Here is a 17,430-nt window from a genome sequence, read left to right on the forward strand (position 1 = left end):
AGTGCCCCACCCGCTCACCCAGCAGTTCCTCCATCTCTCTATGTTAGTGACCTCTGAAAGGCAAATGGGTACCATCCTGACACCCAAGCTCAGAGGGGATTTGAGCAACAGCAAAGCGATGTCATTAAAGTAGAACCAACTGTCAAAATAATTGTGAATAATTATCTTGTCCACTTTTATCTTCGTCAAGTTCTGGGTGTCAAGATTTTCTTCACCGTGTGTGACCTCCAAGGTAGATCTTATTCCAAAATAAAAGAAAGAGGAAAAAGTTAAGTGGTGGGAAGATGAAAAGTGAACCTTAGGAGAAAATAACTGCCCCACCTCCCCCATCTGAGACCGTGATCCTGGGGGCCAGGGGGGCAGCTAGGGCTCTGCACTTGGCTCGTACCCAAGGAGGAGCAGCCAGACCTGACTGCTCTGCCCTGCCTTCTGGCCAACCAGCTCGACTTGGGCAAAATTCACCTGTAGATGTCACCAACAAATGTCTAGGAAGCCATACTATGCATAAGTCAGGGGGTTCCAGCCTCTGGAATCTAATGCCTGATGGTCTGAGATGGAGCGGATGTAATAATGATAGACATGAAGTGCACAATAAATGTGATGCACTTGAATCATCCCCAAACCATCCCCTCTCCCGCTCCATGGCAAAATCGTCTTCTATGGAACTTGGCCCCTGGTGCTGAAAAGTTGGAGACTGCTGGCATAAGTAGTTGAGGGACTTGACCTTGAGTTGCAAGAAAAGCTGGACTGGCTGTATTACAGACAAATGAGAAGTTTTGCAAAAATACTATTTTGTGGACTGGGGCTCAGACAATACCTTCTGCCATGCAGCCAGGCCTGGTGCCCTACCCTCAGGACCTAATGCTTCTAGGATTCCCCAGTTCCGGGTCACTGTCAGCCCAGTGCTTAGGAAAGGACTCTCCACAGGGCTACATGGACTTAGCAAAATGCTGTTCCTTTCCGCAGCAAAGGAACACTTGCTCTGCAGGGTAGAACCCACACAACAAGCTGTGTAGCATCCTAGGAGAACAGCTTCTTTCTACCTGCAAAGCGTCATATTTAACCACACAGGTATCTACCTCCTTGTATTTTCTTTTATGCCTGATGAATGTGAATAACAGGCATGTAGGGACAAAATAATGTTAAAAATATAAATAATATAAAGTATAAAAATAAATAATATAAATATTAAAATAAATTAAATATAAATTTTAATATAATTAAATTATAATTATAAAAATAAAATGATTAAATATATAGATATACAAATAAAATATAATTAAAATATATAAAATTAAATAATATAAAATATATAAATAATATAAAAAGATAGTAGGCATGTACAGTCAAAAGGCTTCCCGGGTAGCTCATCTGGTCAAGAATCTTCCCGCAATGCAGGAGACCCTGGGTCGATTCCTGGGTCGGGAAGATTTCTGCTAGAGAAGGGATTGGCTACCCAGTATTCTTGGGTTTCCCTGGTGGCTCAGATGGTAAAGAATCTGCCTGCAATGCCGGAGACCTGGGTTTGATCCCTGGGTTGGGACGATGCCCTGGAAGAGGGCATGGCAACCCACTCCAGGATTCTTGCCTGGAGAATCCCCATGGACAGAGGAGCCTGGTGGGCTACAGTCCATGGGGTCGCAGAGTTGGACACCACTAAGGGACTAAGCACGGCACACAGCACAGAGGCAAATATGGGTTTCTCTGGTGGCTCAGTGGTAAAGAATCCACCTGCCAATGCAGGAGATTTGGGTTGATCCATGGGTGAGGAAGATCCCCTGGAGGAGGAAATGGAAACCCAGTCCAGTGTTCTTGCCTGGGCAGTCCCAAGGACAGAGGAGCCTGGTGGGCTGCAGTCCGTGGGGTAGACACACAAAGAGTCAGACACAACCGAGAGACTAAAGAGCAACACAGGGCAAATATTCTACTCCATTGCTTTGAAAAAAGTTATATCTGCAACACTTACTGATTCTTGCTTTTGAAGCAATGGGCTGCGGTCAGAATCCACCACTCACTGAGGATCGACCCCCCACAGAGATGACTCCCGTTTTCAAGGATGCGAATCTGCCAGGGGAAATCTCTGATGTCTGCAGGCACCCCACCTATGATTCCCAAAATTTCAGACTTCTCAGAAGTGTTCATTCTTTGGCCACATTTCACTAAGAGCAGGAAGAAGGAAGAGGGAGGAGAGACCCAGGGCTTCACACAGTGGAATATAACAAACGGCAGAATTTGCGTACTTGTGTAAGACGTTTTCATGCCGCCATATGGTCTTTGCCCCTCGATCCTGGATCTGAGCAAGTCTGATGCCACATCTTTAGGAAAACCATGCAGAAATCTGAAGGTCCATCCTCTTATTTTATATTAATATAAAACATAACTTTTTATTCTGAGTCTTATATGTAAACATTGACACAAACTTTAGCTTCCTCATTCTGAATTTTTGTTTAAGAGGTGTGTGATTTTAAGTACCACAGTTTAAGTGTAGCCGTCAGTGGTCATGCAAATTGAAATGTGAATGTATTTACACAAAAAATCTTGTGCGAGGACAAAAGTTCTTCTATATTTTTGCATGCTCCACGGCTCAACTTTGTGGAAAATGAGAGTTGGGACTGGCTTGGAAAATAGGAGACACATGGTTGTGCATTTTAGGAGAGTCGCTTGGAGAATGAGATGGCAACTCACTCCAGTATTCTTGCCTGGAGTATTCCATGGACAGAGAAGGCTGGCAGGCTATAGTCCATGGGGTCACAAAGAGTCAGACATGACTGAGTGACTAACACACACACATGCATGCTGGGATCCTAAGGGGTCTCTATAATCTACAGATAGAGAACTGAATGAAGCCTTGGGTCTGCCAGCACCACAGAGCAAAACTCCTGGTGGGGGAATTTGCAGATCTTCCCTTGCAAATCCCACTGGAATGAAATTACTCCAGACTCTAGATTTTTTCCCAGGTGACTAATTGATCCAGATCCAGAGATGTGACCAAACAGATTAAGATAGGGAGGTCTCATCTTAGGTTTTTACTTATTTTTTCTTTGCCTGCATCATCAGGATGTCTCAGAAAATCTTTTTTCCCCGAAAAGACCCTTTCAGTATATGTCACCCTGAGAGAAAGAGAAACATGCCTGGAGAGACCACTCAAGTCTTCCAGATTTTAGTGTGGAAACTTCTTACCTGGCAGGGAACCTGTGGAGAGGGAAAGAAGTAGGGTTTGAAGTCAGAAGTTCTGAGTTGGCCCCACTGTTTGCTAGCTGTATATCTTAGAGCCACTGATTTAACCTCTCTGAGCCTCTGTCCTCTCATCTTCAATACAAAGATAAGTATTAACACAATCTGCTGCCTATTTTTTCGGGTCACATCAATTTAAAGGGACGACATTTGGTTTTATTCAAGTCTGGATCAGGGAGTCTGAGTTGAGCCCAAGACTCTTGGTTCAATCTGGGGTTATCTCTGCGGTGTTTCCTTGGGAAGATGTCCTTGCTGGTCATCTTCCCACATCAGTGGCCATTGCTTCTCATACTGTTTCCCTGAACCCACCTCCTCTTCCAAAGCTCAAGGCTGAATCCTCAGACCACTTCATTCCCTATGTATTTTGGCTGAAATGCCAAATGCCCAGCCCTGCCCAAAGTATCACCATTATACAGACTCAAAGCTCTCATGCTTACCCTCAGGCCTCTCCACTGAGCTCCCCCTCTTTAACAACTGCCCTATTCCATAGTTCATAAGAACATCTAAGAGGAGCCTCAAATTAAAGCAGCCCAAACTGAGCAGTCTACTTGCTTAACCTCACCTCTATGTCTTTCTCATGAGCCTGGCACAGTTCTACGGATGGTACCACACCCATCTATTTGCTTAGGCAAGAAGATCAGGCTGGAGTTATCCCTGAGTTATCTCTTTCACTCCCCAGCGACCAGTTCCATCAACATTACCAAACAATGTTGAAACCGAAGCCAGCCACTCCTCTGCATCCCTCTGGCTATAAAGCCAGCCTGGCCTTTATCCTGTCCTGCTCACTAATGCCTCCCCCCACTTCCACCCTTGCACCCCCACAGTCTATCCTCTGGAGCAGCCAGAATGTCTTTCTCTAGCACATCTCATTTTTCACTCTCCCAGTTAGACTTTCTGATGGCTTCCCATTGTCACCGGAATAAAATCCCAAAGTCCTCACTGTGCCTTTATGAGCCCATCTTTCTCCAGCACCCCCTCCCCATCCACTCTGCTCCAACTAAACCAGTCTGTCTGCCTCTAAAACACATTGGACTCATTCACAGCTCAGGACCTTTGCACTTGCTGTCATTTCCGCTTGGAAATAGGTTTCCTTCTCATAGGATGGGTCTCCACCTAAGTCTTGTCGTCCCAGGAAGGCTTTCCATGACTGCCTCCTAGGACAGCCTCAGCACTCCCCTGCAGATCCCCCAACACATTAGCCTGTTTTACATGGTTCATACCATTTAACAGGAACCAGAATTAACTTCTATTTATTCATTTCTAAGTTTGATACTTCCCTCCAGACACTGGATAGTAAAACTCCTTAAAGTGTAGGAATTGAATATGTCTTTCTCTGCTATAAAACATCTCTCTGCTGGACTTGCCTGCTTGCCCAGTGGTTAAGCCTCTTTGCTTCCACCACAGGGGGCATGGGTTTGATCCCTGCTCAGGGAACTAAGATCACACAACACACCCCAAACAAAGACAAAACCAAAAGACATCTCTCTCGTAAAACAGCTCCCAAGTTGCTGTATAACACAGCGAGCTCAGCCTGGTGCTCTGTGACCACCTAGAGGGGTGGGATGGGGTTTGGAGGGAGGTTCAAGAGAGAGGGCACGTTGTACACTTAAGGCGGATTCAGTTTGTTGTATGGCAGAAACCAATACAACATTGTAAAGCAATTATCCTCCAATTTAAAAAAATAAACAGCTCCCAGCATGTAATAGAGGCTATCTGTCAACAACAAATTGAAAATATAACACGAGTCTCCCTAGTTTCTTTGGACCCAGGGAGATGAATCCAGAGTAGGTATTAAGACACTGCCTTCATTATAGCTTATATTATTTATGTTTTGCATTAGACCAATTAGGCTCCACATGATCCTTCAGAATGTTTTCAAAGAGAAAACAGCAGAGAAATTTCTTTTCAAGGATCACACGGGGCCTTAAAGCTGCAGGACAGGGCTAGTTAGCATCTTCAGATAGACAGCTGGTTACCCGTCTCAGGGGGTATACTTACATTGGCCACTCACTCTGGAAAACTGGTACCTGACATAGACGTTACACACACCAGGCTTCTCCACAGTTGGGGCTATGTGGGGAGCAATGATCTGGAAGTCTGGTCCAGGGGCCCTGGCATCAGATTCACTGTTGGGGCAGTTCCACGGATCCCACCCAGAACTACAGAATCTGCATCCTAGAACCTGATCCTCTGCACAAGCTCCCAGGTGATACACCTGATGGCAAAGGACGAGAGCCCTGGAGAGGCGCAGACTGCGAGCACCAGCAGAGACCTACGTTCCAGGCTGCTGTGTGGCCAGCGCAGCAGCAGGGCAACTGGCAGCAGGAGCACGGCTCTTCCGTCCCTCCATCCTGTCATTGGCCCTGGCGTTGACTCAAGCCCATGGAGAGGCTTCAGGTAGGACTGCTCATGCGCAGTGCAGAGGGACCCTCCAGGGCCTCGCTGTCTGTGCCTGCACTCTTACAGCCCAGCCTGCTGCTCAGGTCACAATAGGGCACTGGGTGGAGCCAGCACGGTCCAGACAAGACAGCCAGGAGGCATCCTGGACTGGAAGCTGATGAGCCCACGAGCCAGTCCTCTGGGATGCAGAGGGCAGCAGAGTGGAAGGACTCCACCCCAGCTGGTCTCCTGTAAATCGAGGCATCTCAGATTCACTGATGCAGCAGGAAAAGAGAGAGCTGAAGATTTTCTTCAGAAGGGACCCAAGACTGCTGATCCTAACACACCACGTATCACAGTGGAGCGAGCACAGACTCAGAGCCCTACATTAGAATTCATCAACCCAACTCAAATCTTTTCTCTGCCAGGAGGGGGCCTGAAATGGGAGACACAGCCTCTTATCTCCGTTCTTTGGAAAACAGCATGAATTTGGGCTCAGCAGAGAGAAATATTTCGCTGCAGCCCTAAGTATTTGCAAACTTCAGGGCCCTGGAGGGCACGTGTTCATATACGGTGGAACAGGGCATAAATAAAGGATTCCCAGCGTCACCTGGCTTACCTACATGGCTTCCACGGCTGGCCCTAAACTTCTGAACAGGAGAACACAGTATGTGCGCAATCGTCATTCAGATCCCCAAGAATTCCCAATATCCCAGCACGTGTATGCACGAATTCACATTTTTATCAAAACACCATTGCATGAAGACACATGTCTACACATAAGACATGTGTGGTGTGGTATGCAATGCTTATGGTGTCTTTATAAATAATTACTGAAAACTAGCACCCTACATGGGTTTCCCTGGTGGCTTAGCGGTTAAGAACCCACATGTAAATGCAGGAGACGCTGGTTCGATCCCTGGGTCGAGAAGATCCCCTGGAGAAGGAAACGGCAACCCACTCCAGTATACTTGCCTGGAGAATCCCATGGACAGAGGAGCCTGGTGGGCAATAGTCCATACGGTCACAAAACAATCAGACGTGACTGACTTAAAAACAGCACGCTACCTGTCTGTCAGTGGCCCATCCAGACAACAGCAATAGCCCTGAATAATGAAAAGAACAGGCCACTGGCAACAGGAAACGCTAGGACCTTCCGCTGAGTTGAAGAGGCTGGCTAGCTACTACCTTCCGTATGCCGCCCAGACAGGCAGAGAGAGCACGCCAACTGTCACCAGAGGCTGAGATCTGGGGCAGGGGGTGGGTTCCCAGGGGCACCGGAGAACTTTCCGGGGTGGTGGAAAGTGCTATGCCTTGATTGTGGTGGTGGTTACACAACCATACGGCAGCTGTCAGAATTCATGGAACCATATGTCTTAAAAAGGTAATTTCCTAAAGTATATCTCAAAGACCAGACTTAAAAAATGCTTTCATGCATTTCAAAAAGCCCACTGTGAACCACAAAACAACTGCCTGCTTCCTTTCAAGTGTTTTTGTTGTGACCTCCAGGGCCGACCGCATAGGGAGAGATTCCTTTTTCATTCTGGCTTAGTCAAACCGAGCTGCCCTAACGAAATGCCGTAGACTGCTGGTTTACACAACAGAAATTTATCTTCTCACAGTGCTGGAGGCTGGAAGTCCAAGATCCAGGTGGCAGCCGACCCAGTTCCTCCCGACCCACATGGCCTCCCTGTGGATTCAGGCAGTGAGTGAGACCCGCCCCACACCCTGCCTTGTGACCTCATTTAGCCATAATTCTTTCCTGGCATGCATGCTAACCGTGCTAACTTGCTTCAGTCGTGACCGACTCTGCAGCTGTATGCACTGTAGCCCACAGGCTCCCCTGTGTGTGGGATTCTCCAGGCAAGAATACTGGAGTGGGTTGCCATGCCCTCCTCCAGAGGCTCTTCCGGACCCAGGGATCGAACCGGGTCTCTTATGTCTCCTGCGTTAGCAGGTGACTTCTTTACCATTATCACCACTTGGGAAGCTCATTCTTTCCTTAGTGTCACCATCAGAAAACATAGCCATGCTGGGGGCTAGGGTTCCGACATGTGAATTCTGGGTCCAAAATAAATACCCAGGGACAGGACACTCCGGTGCCCCCAAGGTCACAGAACCCATCAGGGTTCTTGTCTAGGTACTGCTCGTGGTAATCCTCCATGTAGTGAGAGGTCTGTCCCTCCCGGATGTCCATGGTGATCAGGCCGAAACCATGCTCCGACAACCTGTGGAGAGACAGGCACCATCAGGACCAGATGCCAGGGATCCGGGGAAGGAGGAGGGGCAGGGTCGGGACAGGGGGCGGGGGCGGGACAGGGGGCGGGGTCGGACGGGAGGGGCAGACACATGGCCACGGGGTGGGAGGGGGTGAGCAGTGGTGCTTGGGGCCTGCGCTCGGCCACTTCCCCGCTGGGTTATCCTGAGCAAGCATCTCCCTCCCTGTCCCTCAAGGGTCTGGGGTTTCAAATCTGAGGTTTAATTCGTTTGTTTTCTGATTCTGAAATTTACACTCTGCCCTCTACACTAGCTCTGCCCCCAGGGTGTCGGGAGCCCTTGTGTGGGCCCTCTGGCTGCCCTGGGGAGGAGGGGTCCCTGAGGGCACTCACTACGGCTGCAGTGGGAGGGGTGGCAGTGTGGCTTCTCTGCCTCCGCACGGGGTGGACAGAGCATGCCCCCTCGCTGGTTGGGGCTCTGGGCAGCAGGGGCCCCGCGGGAAGCCCTGGAGGGCAGGGGCCGCCTGGAGTCTGGGCTCTGCCCCTCCAGTCTGGAGCCTGGGGAGTGAAGTCGGGCAGGTTGTGGCCTGCGGACCTGGTCGGCTCCTTGCCGCCCTCTGTGACCCAGTTTAAGGCCTGGTGGCACCTGCTGCCAGGCAGAGGAACACAGTGAACACCAGTGGGGGAAGAGAGCCCAGCTATTTGGGGCAGGAGACGGATTAAGAAATAGACATTGTTCCCCGTGGATCTCCGCCTGTTTCCTCTCCCTTCTGGATTTCAGCTGTGCCCTAGTTCTTCCTTGGTACAGGCTGCCCGGGGTCTCTGAGCTCAAGGCCACAGAGACGCGACCTGGCTGGGTTCACGCATTCCATTTTAGATGGGGGTGCGAGGCGGGACCTGGGACTCTTGTCTCCTTAAGGGACCTGCTGTTACTGATAGCCTGTGGGCTCCTGGGGATGAATTCCTCACATCTGCCAGGAAGGGCGGTGGGTCTAGTCTTTGAGTTCAGTGTGACTCCATGGCCTGACCATCTGCTGAACCCTGCTGTGACTTTCTGAATTTCATTCCAGCCCGCTGAGGGGGAAGCAAGGGGATGGCTCCAAAACCTCAGGCCCGGGTGTTTAGGAAGATGACCTTGAGCAGAGAAATTCAAGAAGGTCCCAGAAGGAAATTCCACTCAGAAAATTGAAGTGAGGCTACTTTCATGGCGGGGTGGAAGGCTGTGGGCATCATAAAGTGTCCTGGTGAAGGAGGGCATTTCAGAGACCGGCTGTAGCCGTCAGCCACGGGACAAGAACAGGAAGCCTTGCTGTTGAAATCCAGTGAGGAGGGCAGGTGTGGAGGGGAGATTCCGGCAGGAACCAGGTCAAGGAGGGACCCTGCCCCTGGGAGCAAGTGGCCCCAATGGAAAGGGATAGGGAGGAAGTCCCCCAATCTCCTCCTGCCTGCCTCCCGCCTCTGTGAGTGCCTCCCACTGCCAAGGGCGAGCCATGTGACATTCAGGGACACCGCCCCCCCCCCCCCCCCCCCCGCCCCCAGGTGACCAGTCTGGAGGCGTCAGCCTCCTGGGACTCAGGGAAGGACAGCCAGTGGATGAGTAGTGGTGAAATGGGGACAGATGGAAAATAACTGCAGTATCATCCCGGTGTTCCCTCCCAGAGAACAGACCTGAAAGCTGTGAGCCGTCCTTATTTCAGGGCGGATAAAGATAGCCAACTGCCCAGTAAGGCTTTTCATGGCTTTGTGTTGGTCTCAGCCTATTGATAGCCATGCCGTCAGCTAGGAATATGGGTGGCACTCGTCCAGACCGTATTACTTGCAGCCAGCCCCCATGGACGTCTCCTCCAATGAGTGGCTGGATCAGCCTCTGTGGTTCTCATTAGGATGGCAGGATATGCTTCAGCAAAAACCATCAGAGAACTTAAAAAAAAAATTTATTTATTTGTGGCTGTGCTGGGTCTTCACTGCTGCGTGGGCTTTCCTCTAGCTGCGGCGAGCAGGGGCTGGTGGTGATGCAGGGGGCTTCTCATGGTGATGCCTTCTCTCATTGTGACGCACGAGCTACAGGCATGCGGGCTTCAGCAGCTGCGGCACATGGGCTCACCGTTGTGGTTCCCAGGCTCTAGAGCACAGGCTCCATAGTTGTGGTGCATGGGCTTAGTAGCTCTGAGGCATGTGGGATCTTCCCAGACCAGGGATCGAACCCATATCTCCTGCATTGGAGGGCAGATTCTTTACCAATGAGCCATCAGGGAACCCCAACAGGGAACTTTGAGGAATAAGATTTGTTGCTGCAAGTCCTGGAGTGTACACAGCACACCTGAGGGGTCACACAGCCAGGTTGCACGGAGAGAGAGAAAGCTATAACAGACCTGGGGATCTTGCTTTTATTAGCATTGAGGGTAGCGTGTCTAGGGTCTTGCAGATTCAGTCTTTATTGACTAACTTAAAGCATATGACCAGGAACTGGGGTGCAGGAAGGGAGAAGCAGGTCACTCAGGCAGTTGTGTAGGTTACCCAGGGCTTTCTGGAAAAGGGACCTTCATAGATGGGGACCTTCACGAGCCTGATTCCTGATCTGGTTGTTTGGCTGATGGCTGAGCCATCCAGCTGACAATATGTGTATTCAGGATGGATGTCTTTTGAACTGGATGATTCAGCAACCAAAAACTTAAAATGTCAAGCACTTAACGCGTGTATAATACACTGTGCTCAGGACTTTGCAGGTGTTAGCTCATTTAATCCTCATAGCAACCACTGGAGGGAATTGTTCTACTTTCCACGTTCAGTTTATCAGTGTGCCAGCTATTGTGTCTTGATGCTCAGCTCCATCTCTGCCTTTCTAAAGTCTCCTAAGAATTTTAGATGCTGAAAGCTGCTCACATCACTCAGAGTCCCAACAGGCTTCAAATTTAGATCCTCAGGCGAGTTTTAGAAGGCAGGAGGCCAGGAGAAACACTATTTTCCTTAGCAGCTGTACACAGGCATGAAGATTTCAGCAGAATACAGTTGAGAGGTTTTGCCTTTAAGTTTGGGTGTCCTTCCGCAAACTGTTACTTTAATGCTGAAGAGAATCATAAGATGATTAGCAGTGAGTTATTATCATCCCTGAGGTCTACTGAGCTTCACAAAGCAAGCAACTGTTTTTCTTGGTCTTTGCACTCCAGCCCTTTTAATGGTTCTGTAAGCATCCATTTCTATGTACTAAATCCCTTTCAGCTTGAGATATGTAGGTTATTTTCTATTTTCCTGATAGAATCCTGACTGATAGAGTTATTTGGTATTGAAAGTGGTTTCAGGAACTACAACTGCAAAGATGAGAATCTAAGATTTCTTGTCAGGCTTAATTTGACTTGAAGGGAATAATGACCTCTTTGCTGGTGGAAAATGGAATTCTGGGAGACCAGGGTATGCAATGTCAAAACAGTTTCTCAAATTATTACCTGTCATCCTTAGAATCCTGTTAGAGGAGAACAAGGGACGTTTGCAATAGCATTTTCTGGTGGAAGAGAGAAGTACAAGAGCTACTATTACCAAATACAGTGGAAAGTTTACAGGAAAAGCAACAACAATAATATTGGAGTTTTACATTTTCAACTCAAAGGCATTACCCCACAGCCAGAGAAGTTTCTACAACTGCCCTAAAGGAATCTCTTTATCTATTGCGTCAAAATTAGACCCAGGGTTGGTCCTGCAGATGGCAGAATAACAACATAACTTGAATTCACAACTTCATTAGGTCCACACATAAAAAGTGATTAATTGGGGAAGAAGGTGACCAAGAAAATTACAGTGGAATATTTGGCCGGATTAAAATGAGTTAGTGTACTTTAAAACCTCAACTCCGGGAATTCCCTGGCTCTCCAGTGGTAAAGACTCCTTGATGCCAACACAGAGGGTACAGACTCAGTCTCTGGTTGGGGAACTAAGATGCTGCCTGCTGGGTGGTGCAGCCAAAAAAGAATAAAATAAAATACCTCAAAATCTCACTGAACTTCCATTCCTGTTAGAAGCAGCCCTTCCACCCCATTCTTGGAGGCTAGTCTCCTCTCCATGAAGACTTTGTGATGACTTAACTGAAATTACTTTCCCAGAAGATGCTGGGGACTTCCCAGGTGGTGCTGGTGGTAAAGATGCTCCTGCCAATGCAGGAGACTTGGGTTCGCCATCCCTGGGTCGGGAGGATCCCCTGGAGTAGCAAACAGCAACCCACTCCAGTATTCTTGCCTGGAAAATTCCATGGGCAGAGGAGCCTGGTGGGCTACAGTCCCTGGGGCTGCAGAAAATTGGACACAACTGAGCAAGTAAGCACACATACATACACGATACTGGATTCTCCCCCCTGACCCACCCCTACGACCTCCTATGGCAGTCAGAACCATAAGCAAAGTCATCCCAATAGCCTTCATATGGGACCAGCTACATCTGACCCAGGAGAAGATATTATCCACAGACCTGCAACATTCTGCTGATGTATATTTGTAGACACTTGAGGATTACGTGTGAGAAGAGAGTCTAAAGGAGTTGTTAAGATGGTCAGTCATGTCTGATTCTTTTGTGACTCTGGGCTGTCCATCAGGCTCCTCTGTCCTTGGGAATTTCCAGAGAAGAATCCTGGAATGGGTTGCCATTTCTTTACCCAGGGGATCTTCCTGCCCAGGAATCAAACCCATGTCTCTTGCATTAGCAGGTGGGTTCTTTACCACTGAGCCACCAGGAAAGCCCTTTAAAAGAATTAGGCGGAGGATAAAGTAATATATGATTGGACCAAATGTATCAGTCTCAGAGCACTTTAGAGAGAATCTGTATTCTAATGAGTAAACCTGGTACAGCTAGAAGTAGCTCTGTTTGTTTAGTTGACAGACTAAAACCCTGGATAAGAGACGGCCTACATTAAATGGAATTCTTTGTAAAATATAAAAGAAGGAATACAAAATCTTGGGTAGGAATGTCAGGATGAATTTATTAAATGTGACCTGCTCGCTGATCCTCTAAGTCCATCCCTTAATTGAATCACGAGGACAAGGTGTTAAATTAGGCATTGAAAAGTACAACTCCATACAGAGGCTCAGCACCCTCAGGGTACCCTGTTGTGGCCATCATCCGTAGGCTGAGGATGGTCAGACATGTAACCCATCTTGTGGAAGGTCAGTCATACTTGACTTCTTCCCTTTTGGAGCAGGCAGTAATTTTTCATCATAGAAACAGACGTTAATCTGTATGTGGATGTGTCTGCCTTGCCCACAAAGCTTCTGCCACCTAACCACCCATAACTCACTAAACGACTAGTTATTCCTCACATGGTTTTCCACTTGGCACAACTTCTGATCAACTGGTTCTCATAGAACAGAAGGAAGGCAATGTGTTGGTGTCCGTGGGATTCACTGATCTTAACATCCCACCGCAAAGCAGCAGGAGCAATAGCCCCTGTGAGATTCGGGATCACAGAGTCCCTGTCTATCCTCCAGGGCCTGACAGAGAAACCCTGGAATGCTTCATAGGTGTAAGGATGGGTGGGGAGAAAGGAGGAGAAGAAGACAGCATGGATCTGAAGCTTAGTGACCTGATTTATCACCAGTAAACATGCTGGTAAGCTGTACTTGAGACCCCCAAGCCAAACCACAAGGGGTACCAGAGAACATGATGCAGGGAGCTGCTTCTCTGAGTTCCTGAGAAGGTGTAGGCTTTCCCCTCCTTTTCTGTCTCTTCCTGGATCCATGGAAGAAATTGAGCCACAGACACAAACATACCAGGCCTCCCCCTGAAGCCAGATCGTATGCCCCAACTGAACACACCCACTTGGAAGAGCCTCCGGCTTCCGTGGATAGTACAGACCATAGGTGCCCCACTGTCTCCCTGAGAATGAGAAAAGAAGGAAGGAACAGTCTGGAGCAATCAACAGCACCTCTAACTAGAGTGCAGAGTGAGAGGGTCCTAGTGGCATGGGTCAGGGAATTGGTATCCAACCTTTTTGGCAGCAGGGGCCGGTTTCGCGAAAGACAGTTTTTCTGGACCCAGTTGGGGGGTGGTTTGGTGATGACTCAAGCACATTACGTTTATCATGCTGCCGCTGATCTGATAGGAGGCAGAGCTCGGGCAGTAAGAGTGACGGGGAGCAGCTGTAAATACAGAGGGGGCTTGGCTCACTCACCCACAGCTCACCTCCTGTCCATGGCCCAGAGGCTGCGGACCCCTGGGCTAGGGCTTCCCTCCTAGTCTCCCTCCTGGGAACCCAGAATGTGGTGGCGCATGTGGAGGTTGGACCTGAGATGGGGGCTGAGTACCTGACAAGTGCCTTTGGTGCCCAGTTCTTGCCAGGCGCAGAGCATGTTCCTGGAGAGCTGGTCTACCCTCTGGCTGCATTCTCTCCAGGTAATCTGCACCACTCTCAGCTTCTGCAGGTATATGTTGGAGTTGTTCTTTCGGTCTAGCAAAATGAGGAAGCTAGAGTGAGAATGAGCACCACTCTACCACGGAGAGGGATGGGCCCACAAGCGATGAGGGTGGAGGCCCTGGCAAGTGTGTAGACACTCAGACCATCACAGACTTAGAGTGACCTAATGCAATGCCCACTCAGTCTCCTCTCCACCATCTCCCATCTCTGCTTATTTCTCTGCTTCCCATTGAGAAGCTCACTGCCTCTGGAAGCAGCCTACCAAACCCTCACCTCAGCCTCTGCCAGGTGAATATGGAATGAGCTTTCTCAGTGACCCCACCATTTCTTCACAGCCAGGCTTTGCCTTGTGTGGAGGTTCATAACAGCCTAACTTCTGTACCCACCTCTGCCAGGCCAGTGGAGAAGCCAGGAGGATGGCACACCTAAAGGTGCCATCTCGAAGGAAAGAAACAACCCGGATCCAAGAGGATCCCACTTATCCCCTTCCCGCATCCCTGTCTGGTCAGCCTGGATGTAGCGGAGGACTATGCTTGCTTGGGGAATCACTGTCTCAGAGTTGTCTCAGGATGGTGGTCTAGTAAAAGTGTTGCCACTCCATCGTGTCCAACTCTTTGCAACTGCATGGAGCCCACTAGGCTCCTCTGTGCATGGGATTCTTCAGGCAAGAATACTGGAGTGGGTTGCCATGCCCTCCTCCAGGGGATCTTCCCTACCCAGGGATCAAACCCACATCTCCTTTGACCCCTGCATTGGCAGGTGGATTCTTTACCATCTGAGCCACCAGGGAAGTCTACATGAGCTTCATCTGATGATAAACATTTGGGGAGATGTGATTGTAAAACAACCTAGGAGGGAAGAATCCAAGCTTCCTTTCTACAGTGCTTCTGGGCTCCGAAAGAAATTACCATCACCCCCATGTATTTAGTTCGTCTGTGTTCCCTTGGATGGACTTGATGCTGAAGCTGAAACTCCAGTACTTTGGCCACCTCATGCGAAGAGTTGAGTCATTGGCAAAGACTCTGATGCTGGGAGGGATTGGGGGCAGGAGGAGAAGGGGACAACAGAGGATGAGATGGCTGGATGGCATCACCGACTCGATGGACATGAGTTTAAGTAAACTCCAGGAGCTGGTGATGGACAGGGAGGCCTGGCGTGTTGCGATTCATGGGGTCGCAAAGAGTCAGACATGACTGAGCAACTGAACTGAACTGAACTGATGTTCCAGGCTTCTATTGATGGTAAGGCCCTTACGTGTATAATCTCACTTAATTTAATCCACACAGCTTATTTGAAGGCTGCAGTATTGTCCTTCTATAGATGAAAAAATGTGGAAGAAAATAATCTGGGGGAGCCAGGTCGGAATCGCAAAGCGAGAGTGGTGAGGCCAAAATTCAGACCTGAGTCTTCCAAAGCATCATGCAATCTAGCCTGGGTCTAGACATTTAGGCATTATGCCTAAATGCGAGCTTTTTTTGGGTTCAGAAGGGAAAGCACGTACCATACGAAGGAGCCATCACCCACTCTGTCATCCAGCAGCGGTCCCACGTCTTCTCCTTCTTCTGCAGGCAGATGGGCATTTTGAAGTTATTGAATTGTACCGGTGTGGCAAGCAGCAACAGGGAGAGGTCGCTGTCCAGGTGAGGTGGTTCATAATCTTTGTGAATAATTATCTTCTGCACTTGCTTTCTCTCCAGGCAGGGGTCATCGAGTGTTCTGGTTCCCATGACCACAGTGATATTTTCCAAGGTCATTTCTAACCTAAAGAATGAATATAATAACTACGAACTACAATGTAATAATAGCCACATCGCATTTCTCACTTACAGGCACATTTATAAACAGCTGGCTTTCCCTGGTGGCTCTGATGGTAAAGAATCTTCCTGCAATGCAGGAGACCTAGGTTCCATCCCTCTGAGTCAGGAAGATTCCCCTGGAGAAATAAATGTCTATCCACTCCAGTATTCTTGCCTGGAGAATTCCATGGATGGAGGAGCCTGGTGGGCTACAGTCCATGGAGTTGCAAAGAGTTGAAGGCAACTGAGTGACTAACGCTTTAACACTTTGTAGAGTTTACAGCTGAATACTGAGAAGTCCAAAGCACTGGGTGTACAGTGCCCGAAGAGTGTCTAGAGATCAGAGTGGCAGAAGTCAGGGGCCTAAACTCAGGCAAAACTCTGAGCTAGTGACCAGTCAGCTCAAGGAGACTTTCCCGTGGAAGACAGTGGGCTGAATCCACCCAAGACACTAGACTGTGAACTCCTTGACAACTGGGGACTTGACTGTCTTGCGGACCACCATATTGTCACCACTTAAAACAGCATGTGGTAGCCTGTAATGTGTACAGTGAGTGAATACAGTGCGTGGTCTACACAGAGGGCAGGCAGGGGATGGGAAGCTTTGTACTGATTTTCCAATACTGGGTGCATAGTCACGACTAGCAGCCAATGTTTGGATATGGCTAACTTGAGAGAGTAGGGATAGAGCAGATACCTTTCGGTACAAATCCAGTGGGAACACACTTGGGGTAGAGCCCATGGCTTCACAAATTTTGTGTAGTAACCCACTAAGCTACCCAGCCCAGGCAATACATTGAGGAAAGTAAGACTGATGTAAAGTAAGACAACGCCTCGGAAACTTACAAGATTTTTGGGAAGCAATGTGCAGCCGTCAGAACCCACCACCGATGTATGATTGAGCCTCCACAGAGGTGTTTCTGCGATATCTGGATACTCACTTGCCATGGGAACTCGCCATCCTGGACATTCACCAGTTCGTGAGCTTGTAGCACAGTTGAGTTTGAAAATTTGGGTCTGTAGCCACAGTGAACTTCATCTGAAAGGGAAAAGAAAGAGCTTTTGGTCCAGGAGAAGCACTGAGAAATCCTTGTTGCGCGTTCCCAGCGGAGACTGCTGTAACAGGACTGAGTGAAGTGGGCTGGTGCAGAGGGGACAGACCTCAGACAATCCCAGTCAAACACACCCCCGTACTCTTTGTCCCTCACATTCAAGAGGAGCTGTGAGATCTGGGAAGGTCAGGGTGGTGATACGGCAGGAGCTCTCAAGTTGTTGGAATGGCAGCAGAGAAGGGCAAAGATGTGCAGGGTCCAATCAGGAAACAGAGAGTATGCAGGGCTGGAGCAGGAAAAGCTTACTATCGAGCTTACTATCACTCAGGATCAGAGAAACGCAAATCAAAGCCACAATG

The 17,430-nt window shown here is 48.9% G+C and overlaps 1 protein-coding gene across 1 annotated transcript; it reads right to left on the reverse strand.

Annotated features, from left to right (window-relative positions):
- Nucleotides 1-13,384: 13,384 nt before the first annotated feature.
- On the reverse strand, nucleotides 13,385-16,980 carry PRSS51 (serine protease 51). The gene is given in 5 exon segments (XM_060408816.1): nucleotides 13,385-13,447; nucleotides 13,449-13,685; nucleotides 14,114-14,296; nucleotides 15,744-15,984; nucleotides 16,961-16,980. Coding segments are annotated over 5 exon segments (744 nt in total).
- Nucleotides 16,981-17,430: the final 450 nt, after the last annotated feature.

The sequence above is a fragment of the Ovis aries genome, chromosome 2 (genome assembly GCF_016772045.2).
Source record: "Ovis aries strain OAR_USU_Benz2616 breed Rambouillet chromosome 2, ARS-UI_Ramb_v3.0, whole genome shotgun sequence".
Classification (NCBI taxonomy): domain Eukaryota; kingdom Metazoa; phylum Chordata; class Mammalia; order Artiodactyla; family Bovidae; genus Ovis; species Ovis aries.